Here is a 16,301-nt window from a genome sequence, read left to right as displayed (position 1 = left end):
TTTTGGGTTGGCTATCGTTTTTCTTTCACTTGAGGGCATGGGGAATTGTTCTACAGAAAGTATCAGCGGCGGATAAGCATTTTGCTTCTTTGTTTAGAGATCAGGAAGCTTTATTGAACACATAAGGGTAGCGACATCAAGCGCAGCAAGTTTCTGGCAGCCTACCGTAGTGCTCGTTATGTAATCCTATGCCAACGGGGTTTTTGGCAAGGCTCTTTGATCCAAGAAGAATGTTTATCGCTGTACAACATATGTGCTTGTTCTTAATATTGTGTTGGTAGTGTAGAAGATATGTACTTGTAGCATGATGTCAAATTCAAATCATTTCTATAAATACTTTTATTAAGTTGACTTCTCTTTCTTGCTCTATCTCTTCCCCTACATGCCGTACTTTACTGAAGACATCATTCATCTCAACATGGCCCAGAGAGTTGCAGACACCGACGATTGGGTCAGAATGCCTTATCTTATTAGCACAACACAAAACCAGTTTTTCGAAAACTACCCAGAACAAGCATTCAGAACTAGTCGTACTTTGAACAGACCTGATGTCTGTTGGGAGACCACAAGCTTGAGACCCTTGTCTGATTGGAGTTGTGATCCAGGCGTTCCATGCTGCACCTGTGACTGTGATGGCCAGCCTGCTCTGAGGGTCAACGCGCAGCCTGTTGGATATGTCTGCAAACCCCAGGATAATACCAATGTTGTAAGTTGACAGTCAAGTAGTCGATATCTTGAGATCCCTTACTGATCGTGTACATAGCTTGACGGCACCCACTCACAGAGCCACGGCGCAGGACAAGGACTGCCAGGCCCTTTCTACGCTCATTATCAGCCCAACACCCATTACAGTTATATGGGAGAACCACGTGTCTTTTATGGCGAACAGGAGGCCTCGTCAGTTGAGGATATGATCTACTATAGAGCCAAGGAGCAGCGGTACAAGAATGACGCCGAGAAAAGAATTCAAGATTGGACACGACTCATGCCTGAACTAGTTGGCAACAGCAATGTCTCGTCCTCAACGCACAGCATGTCGAAGAGATGCGCCAGGAACAGCAACAAAGAAGACAAAAACCAAAGTGCACACACAGACAAGAAGAAAGAGAAGAACAAGGGCGACGGGAGCAAAAGAAAGAGACACACGTTCACACGACGATCCTATTGAGGAGACTGATAGCGACGAGAGGTAGTCATGAATCAAGGCGCGAGGGGATAACCATTATGGGCTGTTGTTACTTGTGTCATGAGGATAAGAGGTAGAGTGAGTTTGGGCTACATGGTAATCAATGCACAAGAACTTCTCTTTGGTAATTATCTGGTATATCCCTTTATTTCCGTAGTCATGGCATCATCTACCTGCACTGGGATTGTGAAATAAGGCTGATTTAAGCTCAACGAATCACACAATGAGCAGCTACTCTAATCCGCAAAGGGAACGGTCAACTTCACCAGCATCTGATAGGTAATTCATCACGCGATAGATTCAAGACAAGGTGAATTAATCAATATCCTAAATATATAACTTATTCCTGGAGTATCAGCGGTTATTAAAAAGGTATACATAAAGTTATAACATGATTCAAGGTTGATAAATATAAAAGCATAAGCAGAGGCTTAAATATAAACACTAAACTACTATGCCCAGTTTTCAAGAACTGTAATATCAAAAAGAAGGTAGCCATCTTACCAGTAGCAACAACGAAGAGCACGGTGATACACAGAAGCGAAACGCACCGGAAACAAAATACCAAAAGATAAGGGTCTGGCCGGGGATTGAACCCGGGACCTCTCGCAAGCTATGCTGTAGGGTTTTCCCTAAGCGAGAATCATACCACTAGACCACCAGACCGAGGAAGTGAACCTGAAGATCCACTCGTGTTTTGTTGTTGCAGGCTGCTCTGTCATTGTAGAATATATCGTGTGACTCTGGTTGAAAACGATTTCCCCGCTGGGTATCTCTTCAATCTCGATGTCTTGCAGATCAATGCTGGGTTAGGCTTTTCTGGGAATAAGGTTCCTCCATCTGAAACTCAATTGGCCGAGAGCACTGCAATGATCCCGAATGGCCCTGGATCGTGTAACAAAAACTTGGACGATCAACCCATTGGAATTGTCGATGTGTAATTCAAATTTGTTCACACCCGTGAAGACCTTGCAAGGCCCGCATCGACACCAATTGGTCACACTGACCTTTGGTCATGAGCTTTCATCCCAGACCAGACTCAGTTTGTATGCAGAGGCATCATTGCGGGGGGACGACTTACAGACTTGGCGAGTTCACGTGTCCGCCAGACATCAATCACAGCGTCAATAGCATGGAACTCGCAAACATTTGTTGTAGTTCTTTTTCATTATATTCACTTCGTTGTGGTCGTTGTTGACTCACTTTCCCATGCAGTCATTAGGTATCATTATCCTCTGTTCTGTTCTCTCATTCCCTCTCAGATATCAAGACCTTTGCTTCTAGTTGCCCTGTCCAACATCCTTGCCCTGCTTGATGCCCTGGCTCTGGCCTCCGCTGGCGGGAGCGTCCTGGAGACCTTGGCCATGCTCGTCCTTGCCCTCGGGAAGGTCAGCGGTCTTGTCAGCGCGGTCGACACGGTCAGACTGGAGTGAGAAGGTTAGTCAGGCAAAGACACAATATAAACGAGGTGACGATTTGAACGAATAAACTTACGTCGGGCTTGCCAACACCGTGGACGATGTTGTGGTCGGCCTCCTCAAAAGGGCCGTTGTCAGAAGAACCGTCTCCGTTGCGAGGCATTGTGATGTCTTGGTGGTGTTGAAGTGTTTTGAAGTGTTTTGAAGTGTTTGAGGTGTCTTTGAGGTTGGGCTGTAGTTGATGCTTGAGGATGAAGGAGTCGAATATCTGTTGAGTGCAGAGAAGTTTATTTATATTCCATCGTGTTGGGACCCCGCTGTAGGCAGTCGACAGTGATTCAGCATCGTGATGAGTGATGCATTGACGACGTCATTCCGAGTAACGTCATCTCGATGGATGCAATGGATGCTTTTCTGCCCCTCGCTCTCCGCAGCCGCAAACACGCCGTCTGTGGGGAACAAACGCCGGCCAGATTAGCCAGCCCATGTCTTATCCTGACGGCAGCTGAGCAAATGCTCCTTGATGGGACCTGCATGAGATTATCCACCCACTGGACAGCCCGAATAGTCGTCTGTTAGTTAGTTTCTATTGCGGATTTGAGTCAAAGAAGCCTGGCACCTGGCACCTGGGCAGCATCTTGGCCCATCCTCAGTTGCTATTTCAGCTTGATATGAATGCGAAGTTGGCGGAGCTGCAATCTACTAAATACACCACCAGTAGCTTATACATGTCTGCTGACCTCTGCCACCGGTTCTCTTGAGTTCAAGGTCCATGATTGGTTCCACAGAAGCATCTTGTCAGAGCCGCCCACGTCACGAACCTCAATGATAAAACGCCTCAATTATTGCTTGCCCTGATTACTCTGTATCGTGTATGCATAGCTAAACCATCCACTTCCACGAAATGATCCATGCCTACTAGTCATATTGATCGCCAAGACTTTTCAACAAAGTGTAAACCATCCTTCAGTGACCCGATCCCAATATCTCAACAATGACGGCATATGAAAATATCACAAGCTACTGTGCAATCTACACAGTTCAGCTACTCATGCTGTACCCGGTGTCGGAAACGAAAGCGTCATTCAAGCTTTGCTGGAGCGTCCGCGGCGAGCTCTGGTTCTCGGCGCGGCCTTCTCTTGCTCCTCTTCCTCAACCACAGCGTCTTCCACCTCAGGGGCAGTCGCCTTCTTGGTAGCAGCCTTTCGTCCCTTTCTGACAGGAACAGGTTTCTCCTCAGCATCGGATTCCTCCTTTGGCTTCTGGGCCGAAGTTCTGCGTCCTCTCTTGGAAGGAGCAGGAGCAGGAGCGGGAACTTCATCATCGCTTTCGTTCTTGACCTTCTTAGTGGCAGCCTTTCGTCCCTTTCTGACAGGAGCAGGTTTCTCCTCAGCATCAGATTCCTCCTTTGGCTGCTGAGCTGAAGTTCTGCGCCCTCTCTTAGCAGGAGCAGGAACAGGAGCTGGAGCAGGAGCAGATGCAGCAGTCTCATTCTCACTATCATCCTTGACCTTTGCGGCTTTGCGGCCACGGGCCGGCTTAGCAGCGGGCTTCTCCTCCTCATCCGCCTTGGCAGCCTTGGATGTTCGAGCCTTCTTGGGCTGCGGCTCGTCCTCATCCTCCTCATCATCAGCGGCCTTCTTGCGTCCACGCTTGCCTTTGGCCTTGGGCTTCTCTCCGTCGTCGGTGGCGGCCTGAACGGGGTTAGAATCATTGACAGTTTGTATCCATGTTCAGGACTCACAGCTTCAGCGGCCTCTTTCTTCTTCTTCTGTGCTGCAGTCAAGTGAATACCCTTCTCACCAAGCTTGTTCTTCTCTGGGTCCTGAATGATGTCAACCACTGTAACCTGTGATATCGATCTCTATACATACCCCTTTGAAATCCTCAGGGTCAATGAAGCCCTGGTTGATACAGCGGCGGACCTTCTCTTGCACTTCAGGGTGGTCGCTATCAATGTCAGAACAACAAGGACAGACACAGGATACCAAAACTCACACAAGCTCATCGTAACCATCGATAAGGTCACAATCGAAAGTGCCATCACCTTGCTGGCACAGTTCACGGACATTCTCTAGCTGTTGGCCAGAGACACATCCCCTGATAGGTACCTCGGTATCAGCGATCTACTATCAGTATAGCTGATGAGCTGCAGATACTTACCAATGTTTCCATGTCCAGCCTCCGTGCTCCTGGATGACGACGTAGGTACCAAACCGCAGGGTGCCTTTGGTAACTTTGTCACCGTTCTTCTTGCACTCAGTGTCCTTGCACGTGGCACGGTTGTTGGGGGATAACTCTAATGCAATGTGAGCGAACTGCGGCAACAGAGCAGACAACAAAGGCGCTGCAGCGTAACGCGATCATGAAGAACGGGGATATTTTGGGGCCTCACCGATACGATATTCACCCATCTTGGCGGCAATAGAAGGTATGGTACCAAAAATTGAGCGTCGAATAGAGTGGTAGAATGAGAGAGATGAAGAATGCAAAGGATGCTTTGGCTTTGGATACCTAAAGGTAAGATAGGTAGGTAGCTTGTTGCGCTGCGCGTTCGCACGGAAGTGGGGAAAAGAAAATGGCTGTTGGAAAGACTGATGCAGGAAGAAGAAATCTCTTTTTCGTAAAAGGGACGAGAGATTATATACGCGAGCTTCTTTCACTTCTGGCGCTCTGTGAATAAAAACAAAGCAGAAAAAGTGCGATAAGGTGAGATGAGTGAATGAAGGTAGGAAGTGCTGCCAGCTCAGCGTTGGGGATGTACGGTAGTAGTATGGTATGGTATGGTATGGTATGGGTATGGTAGGGTAGGTTACCTTATGGTAGGGTGCATTGCGCGCGACCAACGCGTCCCCAGCATGCAGGAGTGGTGGCATGGCTCCTTCCTGCCCAGATTTCCGCCTGAAACGATACCTACCTTACCCGTGGAAGGTTACAACCAATAAGGTAATTACCAACATTGCTAAATAAAGAATAAAAATGTAATAAAGGAATAAGGCAGCAAATAGAATGACCTGGGATTTTTTCTTTCTTTTACATCTGGTGAATGACTGCCAATTGTTGTAAGCGCGAGACACCTAATTCTAAGCTTTTCTTGCTCTTTTCACCCATAACTTGCCCTCCTGACGTATTTCTCTCTTTGTTCTGGGTTACAGAAACGGACACCAGCCTATGTACATTGCAGCCAAATTTCTGGGATCAACCGCTTGTTTGATCAATTCCTCCACCTGACCCTCAACGCCCAAAGGAATGCTTTCAGTTGGAAGCAAACCCCTGACTTTGCGCTTGATGCTGTCTACGACGCTTTGAGGCTGCAGCTTGACGCCCACATCTCCTCGCCGATGTGCCCGTTTCTCCTTTTGTAGATCCAGCGTTGGATCGTAGATGAACGCCTCGAGAATTGTCATTAGAGTCTCCTCTTGCTGACGAAGAATGCTCAGAGTTAGCTCGCAAGACTTGCGAAATGGTCCTTCATAACCATATATACCCATCGCAGCCACCATGTTGTGGGTAAGGCGGAACGGCACTCTTTCAGGTTTGGCAAATGTCAGGCCCTTGTCAAAGAGACAATTGAAATCGACATGGAATACTCCACCATTACCCTCCTCCAAATTCACGTTCTCGCCATGTCTATCGCCAAGCCCTAGGATCGTGCCTACCATGGACATGACAGCACACGACCTTGTGTATTTTAAACGCGCAGCAAACCACGTTGACGGACTAGGGAACTGTTGTGTGAACCACAGCTGAAGTACCGGAGGAAATCTCCCCAGGACCTCATCAGTAAATATCCTGGTTTTGCCGTCTGATAAACATGCTTCATCCATTAGTTGCTTAAGAACCGTGTAGTCGGGGTAAATCTTTCGGGAAGCATAAAGGTTGATGAGAATGTCTCGCATCGTTTTGATTCCTGGAACCCATTCGATGATTCCGCACTCTTCATTGAGGGGCGTTACAGCATATGTTCGAATGTAAAGCTGTCTCCGGCTGGATTCCGCATCTCGTTTCAACGACCGATTGATCAATCCGTTGAATTCCATAAGACGCTGGTCAGTTCGCAAGTCATCCTTGGGTTTGATCAGAAGCATGTAGCTTTTGCCATCACTCCCTCGTGTCGTAAGTCGTCTTGGCTTAGCCAGCGAGCTCAGCACGAGCACATCGTCCAGAAAGGAGTCAATTGTAACAACATCTCTAGAAAACGCCTTGTGCTTTTTAACATACTCTGATACAGCCGGTAACGTTGCCGTCAAAGAGCTCTCGACAGGCACGACCAACGGACATGGGGTACATTTATGATTGAATCGAAGATCTTTACCCAGGCTGGCATGAACAGTCTTGTTGCCCCGGAAGTCTCCGTTTTGGCATGCAAGAAGCAGCTGCTCGGCTAATTTCTCTCCCATCCTGAGCAAGTGCTTGAAATCGGTTGTAGAGCCCTCAACTTTCTTCGATATGTTCCTGAGTGTCTGAAGGATCTGGGTGCCTCGTGCCTTTCTTTCCGACACTTGTCTTGTAGTCATGATGCCAATAAGGCTCCAAAGCGCTTGCCGAGGATGAGCTTCCACGACCTTGGCAATGATGTGTGTCAGCCGGTCAAAAACGCTCGAGTTTGGGTGGGCAATGCGTGCAACAATCTGTGGCAAAGCTGTATAAAAGATGTACGCCGGCAGCCTATGTATGTATTTGTCAAGGAAAGAGTGCAAAAGATTGAGTTGCTCAACGCGTCTTCGGTGAAGCTCGCGAGAAAGCGATGCTTTGCCTTCTGGTGCCTTGTCTACTTGGGCACCAAGGTCAAGCCAGAGAGTCAAAATTCGTGGCAGAGTCTGGTAAAGATATTTGGTGCCCGAGTTAAGTGAACGGACATAGTTCTCGATGACGAGTCTAGCGACTTCACCGGTGATGTAGTTATCGCTCTGGTCATCGGCTTTGAGCGGCTTTTCAGCTTCGAGAATCTTCTTGTAATGACGGCCAAGATAATAATGCCCCTTTTCCCAAGTCGAGAAGGTCTTGGGCGGCTGCTGATATTTTTCACGCAATGCACCGGCGTGTGTCTGCCCGGCGCTATCAAGCCATTTGGCAAGCAGCAGCTGCGCCCTAGCCGTCAAGAGCTTTTGTTGTGGGCTCAACTTGCTTGAACTTGTGCTGTTTGCTGTCCCTGTTTGTGTCATGAACTTGTTGCTCTTGATCGCTCCCTGCAAAACCTGTATTGCCTTTCGGTGCTGATCTTCTCTCCAAAGGAGCTTGGCATTCTCAATAGTAGCCGCATCATCGCCTAGCTTCGAAGCGTGGAGAATAGCATTGAAAGACTGGTGAAGCGAGTTCGACTTCCGGGCAAGGCGTGCACTCGAGAGCCATAGCCCAGAAATGTCTAGGTCAGTGAACGTAGGTCTGCGCTGGTGAGTATATGGGCTGTCGATAGCTCTTGTACATTGGATCTTACCTAGTCAACTCCATGGTGGCACGGCGAATACCAAGAAGATATTGCTTATCGTTCATGTAAGCACCTATAATTTCGAGTCTCCGTTCTAGAAGGGCTGCTGTCGTTTGGCGTGCGACTTCGTCGCCCGATTTTGTTCCTATTATGATTTCCACGTCCGTAAGAACATGTGATTTAAGAAGGAGGTCATGACAGGCTTGTAGCGATGAGGTGGATGCGGCGTTCATCGATGATGAAATTTTGACTCTTATATCCTTCATTATCTTAATGAGCTCTTTAGGCTTGTCTTTGGCCCTGAGCTTTTCGAAAAGGGTCGCAATCGAGATGTTGAAGTCTTCAATAGGGTCGCCGCGAAACCGTCGAGCGAATTTGGTAAGGCTCTCCCATCTTCCTGTAACCCATGCCGCCTCTACTGCATAAGGCATGATCTTGTTGTCCGTTGATGCATCGGTGTGCATACCCTCGATGTGATTCAACAATCCTTCTGTCAAGAAATTAGCTTGTGTCGGGACAAAAGACTGAAGTAACTTACCGTGCTGGCCAGCCTGCTTCAGGCAATGAAGCAAGTCGATCTGGATATCCGTGTTGTCAGGGCTCTCAGCGAGTTGCATCTCGTACCAGTTCTGAACAGCAGTCCACCTGCCTGCTTTGCGATGACTCAGAATCTGTTGGTTGATGTCAAGAACTTGCAAATGAGCTGAAATTCCATCAAGGCCATCAGGCTCATCGACATTGGCATAAATATCTTGAAGTTTTTGTAAGAGACGGGTACGCTCCCCTGGTTCTTTCTTCCTCTGTTCCATTTTATGGGCATGTTGCTCTAAATGAAAAAGAGCACGTGCGTATTCATTGCAATCGACAGCCCTTTGTGCTATGAGTTCGGCTGGGATCAGATCGAGAGCTTCCTGCACTTGAGCTAGCCTCTCCCTATCAGTCTCAGTGAGGCGACCAGCTGCTCGCCTAGTTTGCATCCATCTCATTGCGTAGTCTACAACGCGAAATACAAGCTAGTGAAACAGTTAGTTCTTGTCACAAGGGTAAGGGATTCTGAAGCCTACATGACAGTATCGCCGCATATCCTCCTTCTCCTGATACGATGCCGTCTCAGCAGGCTGATATTGCAAGATAGCAAGAAGTTCTCCGAGAATATCGTCCCTTTCTTGCTGTGTAGTCCGAGACCCTAAAAGAGTATGCAGGACTATATAGGGAAGGATGAATTCGGCAATAGAGAGATCTTTAACGCGAATGACACGTGCCAGAGGCTCGAATATCAAATCAGCAAATGGCGTCTGCCCCTTACGTAGAAGGTCCAGAACGTAAACTCTGAGCCAACTCGGATAGGGCCTGCCAGGACGAAAGAGCGGATACTCGATCTCGGTGTGTGGCATTGGAGCGACGACATACCGGGAGGCTAGAAAGGGTGCCACCACTTCCCGAACAGTTTCCGGCATTGCAACCCATTTTCGATAGATATCGTTTCCACCTTTCATCCCTGAGTTTTCCATGGCACAAGCAGCTTTGATGTCGCACCTGCCCATGAGTTCCTGCATAGCAAAAGACAAGAATCCCTGGAACTTAACATCAGTCGTGGATAAGAATGCTGGCACCAGGGCCTCTTCCAGAAGAAACAGAACAAAGTCCGTTGTTTCTTCATTCGTCGCAAAGTTGTTCAATATGACTATTGATCGTTGTTCTCTAACAGTCTCGATCTTACTGGGGTCCAGGCAGCCTATCAAGCCCATTGCTTCTGTACATAGGCGCGCTATGTCTCCTGGGAAGCCGCTGTATTTACTTGCACAATCCAGAAGCGACCGCATAAGTGCGACAACGCCAATATCTGACTGTAGACTAATCTCAGATGTATGAAGTGCCGCTTGGTTTTCCTGGAGGTATGGTATCAGTTCTGTCAATGCTTGAAGGGCAACACCGGAGTTTTCGTGGCAAATTCTCTCAGCGAAAGCTTCCAAAACCTCTTCAACCGCGAGTGTTGCTGGTCTATGCTGATCCATCTTTGTCTCGATGTCCCTCAACTCTGGAATGTGCCTCAGCGAAGGGAGCTTGACGATGTACTTCGCAACAAGATGGTCAAATTCATCGACGAGAGACTTGAGCATTTGCTGCGCTAGAAGAGCTGTTGACTCGTTCATGAAGGGCCAGTAACGGGTGACGACAAAAAATGTTGTTTCTAATAATGCCTCGACATCTGTCTCCTCAAGGTGTGTGAGCATCGATGCCCAACATGAGAAACTTGCTTCTCTCAGTGCATCTTGTGCCAGTGTCGAGAGCAAACAAGCAGACATCTAAGAATACAGTCAGTATTTTGAATCAATGCCGGACACCTATGACACGTACTTGCGGTCTGGCGGTGCTTGCATAGCCCCTCGACACCCTGATCATTTCCTCCATAGCCCGAATGTAGCGCCGACGCTCTGGGTCAGGAAGGCTCTGGTCATTGATAACGTCGAATAGACATGCCATAAGGCCAAGAAGTTGTGAATGAATAAACCGGGCAGTGTGATCCGACTTCTTAGCTCGGGTTTCTTTGTTTGCTGGGATCATCATTTTCGCCATGGTGTCTAAAGCTTTGCGGACCTGAAAATGCATAAGCTTACGCCAAAGGTGCATTGATGTTCGACTTACTGGTGCCTTTTTAGTTTCATCTGCGTCGCCGGCAGCTTTAAGTAACTCTATGACAGTGAGCACTGGTTCCACCTGAAGCAGGTTGACGAGGGGCTCGGTTTGAAAATGTGTCGATAATTCCTCGAGGCGAGATTTTGCGAAACCAGCGATATCGTCTGTATCTTGAACCAAGAGCAAGGCCAGAGTTGCGGCTAGGTTCGCAGGATCGATTAATGGTAGCCAAACCTCGGACTCCTGCCGTGCCTCCGCAATCTTTTGGATAACGTCTTTTTGCTTGTCAAGCACAAGCCACGGCAGTGCGTGAGTTTGAATCAGGAGGAGTAACTCGTTGACAGACACTTGTAGCAATTCAGCAATTGTCCGGCTCATTTGAGGGCGTTGGACCATGTCCTTGGTGGTCATGTATGCTAGATTTGGCCAGAAAGGCTCGAAAAGCCTGCGTGGGGTTACTCGACGAGCATCAGCTAGGTTCAATAGCTCATTGAAGGCGCAAGCTGACACGATATTGTTATTGCTTCCCAAGTACTCCAAAAGCTTGATGAGAACCAAGTTGAGTTCGTGTTCCCAGACCACTGTTCCTAATTGACCCCATGCCATGATAAACGTTTCAGTTAAATTAGGCTGGTTCTTATCTGAGATTGATTTCAGGAAGGCAATCGAGTTTTTTCTATTGCGCGAGATCAAATCTTGCGTTTTCATGGGAGAGGATCCATTTGATACATTTGGCCGGAAGTTGCCATCTGTGAAGGTCGCCTGAGCCCGATTCACTCGTGGGTTCCCAACACCGTTGGCTTCTGCTGGTCGAGCCGGAAGAACCATGCTGGAAAGAATGGGCTCTGGCCTAGCCAAAGAGAAGGTGGCCAAGACACGCCCGGCAGCTACCCGCAGCTCCCTCACAGAGCTGTTTAAGGACTGAAGACACCACTGGCCTATCCCAGATGTTTCCAGGTTAAGTAATTCAGTATCCTCGCAGTGGAGAATCACTCTCCTTATAGCCAACATGGTAGCAACCCTCGGACGCCGAGACTCAGCAAGAGCGGGGAGGCGGATCAGTTTGGTGAAGAGTGCCTCGATTCGGGATTTATGTACGATTGCTCCATGAAGGTTTGATCGGACTGGGGGTGCATTATGTTCACAAATGGAGCAGGCTGTTTCTGTCACTGCTGCTTTTGCATCATTCATTGTCTCGTTGCCACCATCCGCCGCGCAAGATATCCGCGATAGCAAATCAAGCATGAGACATTGACGTGATATGTCAGCTTTTGGAAAGGCTCCCCTACTTCAGTAAGCATTTGAAGGCCAAATCAGTGAAACGACTAACAATATCTGATTTTCAAGATCAAGAAACTCATCGTCCACATCCACAACCCCTATAACGTCACCCAAACGTCTCATGAGGACCGCCATAGGGCTAGAGTCTGTCTGTGCTATTTTTCGGCGTTTGGGACGGTCTTGTGAGCCTGTGTCGGGAGGCTCGTAGTTCAGCGCCAAGGTTTCGATGATCTCTTGCACTGCAGAATCCTCAAAACTCAGAGGATGTAAGTTTGAAGAGAGCAGCTTTGGCCTGGGATTGAAATTAATCTGTCTCAAAGTCTGTATCACTCTCTTGTTGAGAATTAGTTGCTGATGGAGGAATTATGGAGGATGTGACCCACCCACAGATCTGTTCCTTCAGGCAGGGAAGTATAAAACATTGAAGACTCATCTATAATGCCGGCAACCGCTAACCGACAAATCGACGTGTTTTCGGTAGAAGCTGCTGTTATTATAGCTAGAGCCATGCAGTATGTATGCCGCGTTTCCTCATCAATGTCTAGCATTGACATGGGATTGAGGCTTCTCGCGATCTCACCACAAAGCAATACCATGAGAGTGATGGCCTTCTTATGAACAGAAGCGCTGATGCCTTTTTTTCTCAGTAGTGCTCGCTCAATTTCCTGAGCCATTTGGAGAACATAAAGTGAAGAGGCAGGAAAGCTGCTACCGTACCGGGTCTGGATAACCCGCATGTCCCCTAGGACATCAATCAACCATACCACACTCTCTGAGAAGGAGGAAACGTTATCAAAGGCATCATCTGAAGCTGTGAGAGGATATGCGGCCACTTTGCAAAAGCTGATCAGTTGGTGCAGCGCTTGTGACATTCGGTCAACAGAATATGTAAGTTGGCTTGTGAAGGGCGACCCCTTCTCAACGAATTGGCTGAGAGCAATTTGAGGAGGTAGAGAAAGTGTTTTGAAACTTTCTTCCACTGATGGAACTAGGAGAGGGTCTTGAAGCTGTTGAAGGATATCTGTCAATTGATTGTGAGTTGCTGTATTGTCCAAGCCGAGCTAACTACTCACGAGATGTGATGGTACGCAGATAGAATAAGAATGATGGCGCCATATCCCACAGGGTCCAGTTTTGTGCTATTATTAGCATTGTATACTGGAGGAAGCCTTCTATTGCTTCTGTGAGTTCAAGACACTGGGGATGGCCAAGAAGTCTGAGCAGCTGAGGAAGTAGCCAAGCCCATAATGGCTCCCGCCCACGGAACATATACTCTTGCTCACCCACTCTATGTTTTAGAACTGCAGGCGTTTCTTTGATAGAGAACCTGAGGAAACTGATGGCCTTGAGGCCTTCAGTCCGTACTTGTGTTCGGTCAAGAAATGGGTCATCTAATCGAATTCCTTCAAGAACAGCTCTTGAGTAAACGTAAATAAGCATATGATTATGCTCAACTCGGTCCTCTGGTGTCTTGAGAAGAGTCGGATCATCTTTAACACGTTGAATAATAGCAAAGAAGCCTTTGAGTTCACTGTTCTCATCTGATTTGGAGGATTTCGTGGATGCTGAAATATTCTCCACAAGCTGCGCAGCTAAGGTTGATGGAGGAGGGCCAGCAACGACTTTACCGGCCGGTTGTCCATGATCCGGCACAGCCGACCTTAAGTGCAGATTGGCCGCCATGATGCATGCAGCATCGTTTGGTGCGGCTGTATCTTGTTGCTTCAAAGATGAATGATCAAGATTGGCGCCCGGAGGTAGTAGTCAAGTGGTAGGTTAGGTCCCTGGTAGGCACTAGTCAAGGCACCTTCGACGTGGACGACGCGACGGGACTGGTCACGGTGGGGCAAACACGAAATCACGTGACCAACGAGAACCATTTAGGGGTTAGCTCTCTGGTGTTACAGTAGGTATCAGATCCATACCTAAACGACATTTCATTACGATGGTTGACATACAATGGCAGAGGCTATATAGTGGTATCTATATATGATCTCACACACTCATCTCCCCTTCTTACTCTTGTCTGATTTCGTAACTTGTCTTTCTTGCTTGCTCAACGTTCATAGCGAACACTGATCATGTCATGTGTTATTCCTAGACGAGCGCGGCTTAGCCTTCGGTAGAATCAGAAACACTACGAAATTTCTTACCTCCAAGTTTGACTGTGTACGTGATCTCCGCTGACCCGTACACGGCTTCGATGGCCCCTTTCAGACAATAGTACCGATGCCAGCCCATGCGCCTGATCTTCGCAGTTCTCTTGACTGCTTCTGGGATCTTTCTTAGGTCAAGTGAGAGCGTTCCGATGTGCTGCGTTGTTTCGTCGAGATGGACGGGAGCTTTCCCGTCATTATTGTTGCTGTAAATATCGATCTCCGTTTGTGGCACATGGCCAAGCATTACCGGGAGATCGCATTGGTATTCTATCCGTGACGGTTTGCCTTCTGGGTACGACTCACCCTTCCAAAGTTAGTGGCAATGAATACGAAGCTTGGAGAGGAGTCAAGATACCTTCTGAATAAACCAACACATTTCTGAGACGACTGTTTCTTGCTCCTTTTCCGACCAGAACCTATAGCCGTCAGCAACCAGATTTACCCAGAAAGAATGCATACGAACGCTTCTCTTGGGTTGTGTTTCATCATATCGTATTTCGTCATTAAGCATGTACCGTACGATCGTCTTGCAATTCGAGATGCAACCTCCACCCGGGTGCCCGCGGGTTGATATCGACTGAGCCCATGCATCGCGGCACCTTTTACCACCGCCGTCCAGCCGCTTTCTGGTTGAAGAACATCGGTGCGGCTAGATATTGCATCACGTACGCGCGACTTCAAATATCGACTTTGCCCGAATCCTCCAACCATAATCACCGCGGCGACACCATCTCCCGCCATCTTGATCTGCTCCTTGATAAGACACACAACATCCTTCATGATGGGCTCAAAGATTTTGGTTTTCATATCGTCTTGTGTCATGGTGTATCGGTTCCGCCGTAGGCCAAGACTGGGATCGACTTTGAGAGTCAATGGTTCGCCCTTGGGAGAAAAGGTCTTCTTGAACTGTATCCCTCTGAGCGAACGGACTTGAAGAAAAGAAAACTTGGGAATCTTACCGACTCGAACTCACTCAAAGCTACTACGAGTCTCTCATCAGTCCAGTACTTGTCTCCATGAGTTTGTTTCAGATGCCGACGGAAGCGCATATTCAGCATGGACGAGCCGCACTTCCCGCCTGTACCCTCTGTGACTTCTTTTACTTCAACTCTGCCTATTTTGGTTACTTGATAAGAAATCAAGTCAACGGTGCCGCCTCCCGCATCGCAAACAACAAATTTTCGACCTACTTGTAATGTAGAGGGGCTAAGGGTCTTGAGGGTGTACAAAGCGGCTGCTTCCTTATCATTTGTTAGCAACACACTTCCCTCTGCAACTCAAAATCTAACCCACCGGTTCTGATATGAGCTGGATCCTCTGATTACCACAAAATCCTGCCATGGCTGCGGCCTGCTCCGTCGATTGCTTTGCTTTTGGCGACCAAATAGCGGGGACCGTGACGACAAAGTCCATGGGTGTCGATTTTACCACACTTGGCGATAGTCTCTTCTCAAGTAGACTGACGAAATGCTCATGGAGGCATGATAGATAGACCTTGGTCAGGTCTTTTGCCGATTCCCCCTCCTTGGTGATCTGGGCTGGATCATCCAGCTTTCTAAAAGGGTCTGGTCAAACATGGCAAATGGACTGAAGGCACAGCAAGACGAACAGCTTGAAATACCTGATCCTCTTCGCAGACTCGGGAATCTGAAATCCCCACTGCCACCCATTCGCCACTCTTCGGAGCTCAGTTGGTACTTTGGGACTGCTCTTGGAAGAGCCGGCCGAGGGCCATTCTGTCAAGACATGTTGAACATCAGGCTGCAAGGGTTAGCAAACTCACCCCGAGAGAGGTTAGGAAAACACTTACCCGAGTTGTGTCAGCCCAAGCGACACCTGAGTATGTCGTTCCAAAATCTATGGATACAACGATTCTGCGATTGCTCATGGCCGAACTACTTCCTAAAAGCTTCCTATGATTGTTTCATTGTCAACTATTTGTGGTGGAACAATCAGGCATGATCTAGTGATGTATGGGATATGGAACCTCTCTACCCAAAAGCTCATTCGTGAGCCTGGGACTCGCCCCAGAATGCACTCATGACGACCCCCAATTGGTTACAATAGAAACCAGCAGGGCGACGGAGCATTCTTCGCCAGCATCCGAGGATCTGTCTGTAATTCTGGACGTGGCCAGCCATTCAATCTGACTCTTCAGGCCTCATTTGTTGTGTGGGCCTGGGGTTCTTTGG

General features: G+C 48.1%; 3 protein-coding genes across 3 annotated transcripts; 1 reads left to right on the top strand and 2 right to left on the bottom strand.

Annotated features, from left to right (window-relative positions):
- Positions 1-418: 418 nt before the first annotated feature.
- FTJAE_6137 (uncharacterized protein) lies at positions 419-1,168 on the top strand (the record flags this gene model as incomplete). Its single annotated transcript, XM_037352718.1, has 2 exons — positions 419-706; positions 764-1,168. The coding sequence occupies 2 exons, from the start codon at positions 419-421 to the stop codon at positions 1,166-1,168; spliced, it is 693 nt and encodes a 230-aa protein (XP_037206815.1).
- A 1,298-nt stretch (positions 1,169-2,466) lies between these two features.
- Positions 2,467-2,767, bottom strand: FTJAE_6136 (glutathione s-transferase; the record flags this gene model as incomplete). Its single annotated transcript, XM_037352717.1, has 2 exons — positions 2,467-2,610; positions 2,681-2,767. 2 exons carry the CDS (start codon positions 2,765-2,767, stop codon positions 2,467-2,469), a joined length of 231 nt encoding a protein of 76 aa, XP_037206814.1.
- A 922-nt stretch (positions 2,768-3,689) lies between these two features.
- On the bottom strand, positions 3,690-15,997 carry FTJAE_6135 (UVSB PI-3 kinase; the record flags this gene model as incomplete). The annotated part of the gene is made up of 22 exons (XM_037352716.1): positions 3,690-4,298; positions 4,349-4,429; positions 4,479-4,554; positions 4,603-4,704; positions 4,768-4,922; positions 5,883-7,989; positions 8,042-8,522; positions 8,571-9,045; positions 9,097-10,338; positions 10,391-10,630; positions 10,679-11,954; positions 12,000-12,242; positions 12,338-12,971; positions 13,024-13,659; positions 13,909-13,919; positions 13,971-14,025; positions 14,104-14,312; positions 14,630-15,015; positions 15,069-15,350; positions 15,403-15,664; positions 15,731-15,870; positions 15,920-15,997. The coding sequence occupies 22 exons, from the start codon at positions 15,995-15,997 to the stop codon at positions 3,690-3,692; spliced, it is 9,780 nt and encodes a 3,259-aa protein (XP_037206813.1).
- Between the last annotated feature and the right edge of the window lie 304 nt (positions 15,998-16,301).

This window comes from Fusarium tjaetaba, assembly GCF_013396195.1.
Source record: "Fusarium tjaetaba strain NRRL 66243 chromosome Unknown NRRL66243_c0000119, whole genome shotgun sequence".
NCBI lineage: Eukaryota > Fungi > Ascomycota > Sordariomycetes > Hypocreales > Nectriaceae > Fusarium > Fusarium tjaetaba.
This window is presented reverse-complemented; position numbering and strand designations above follow the sequence as displayed.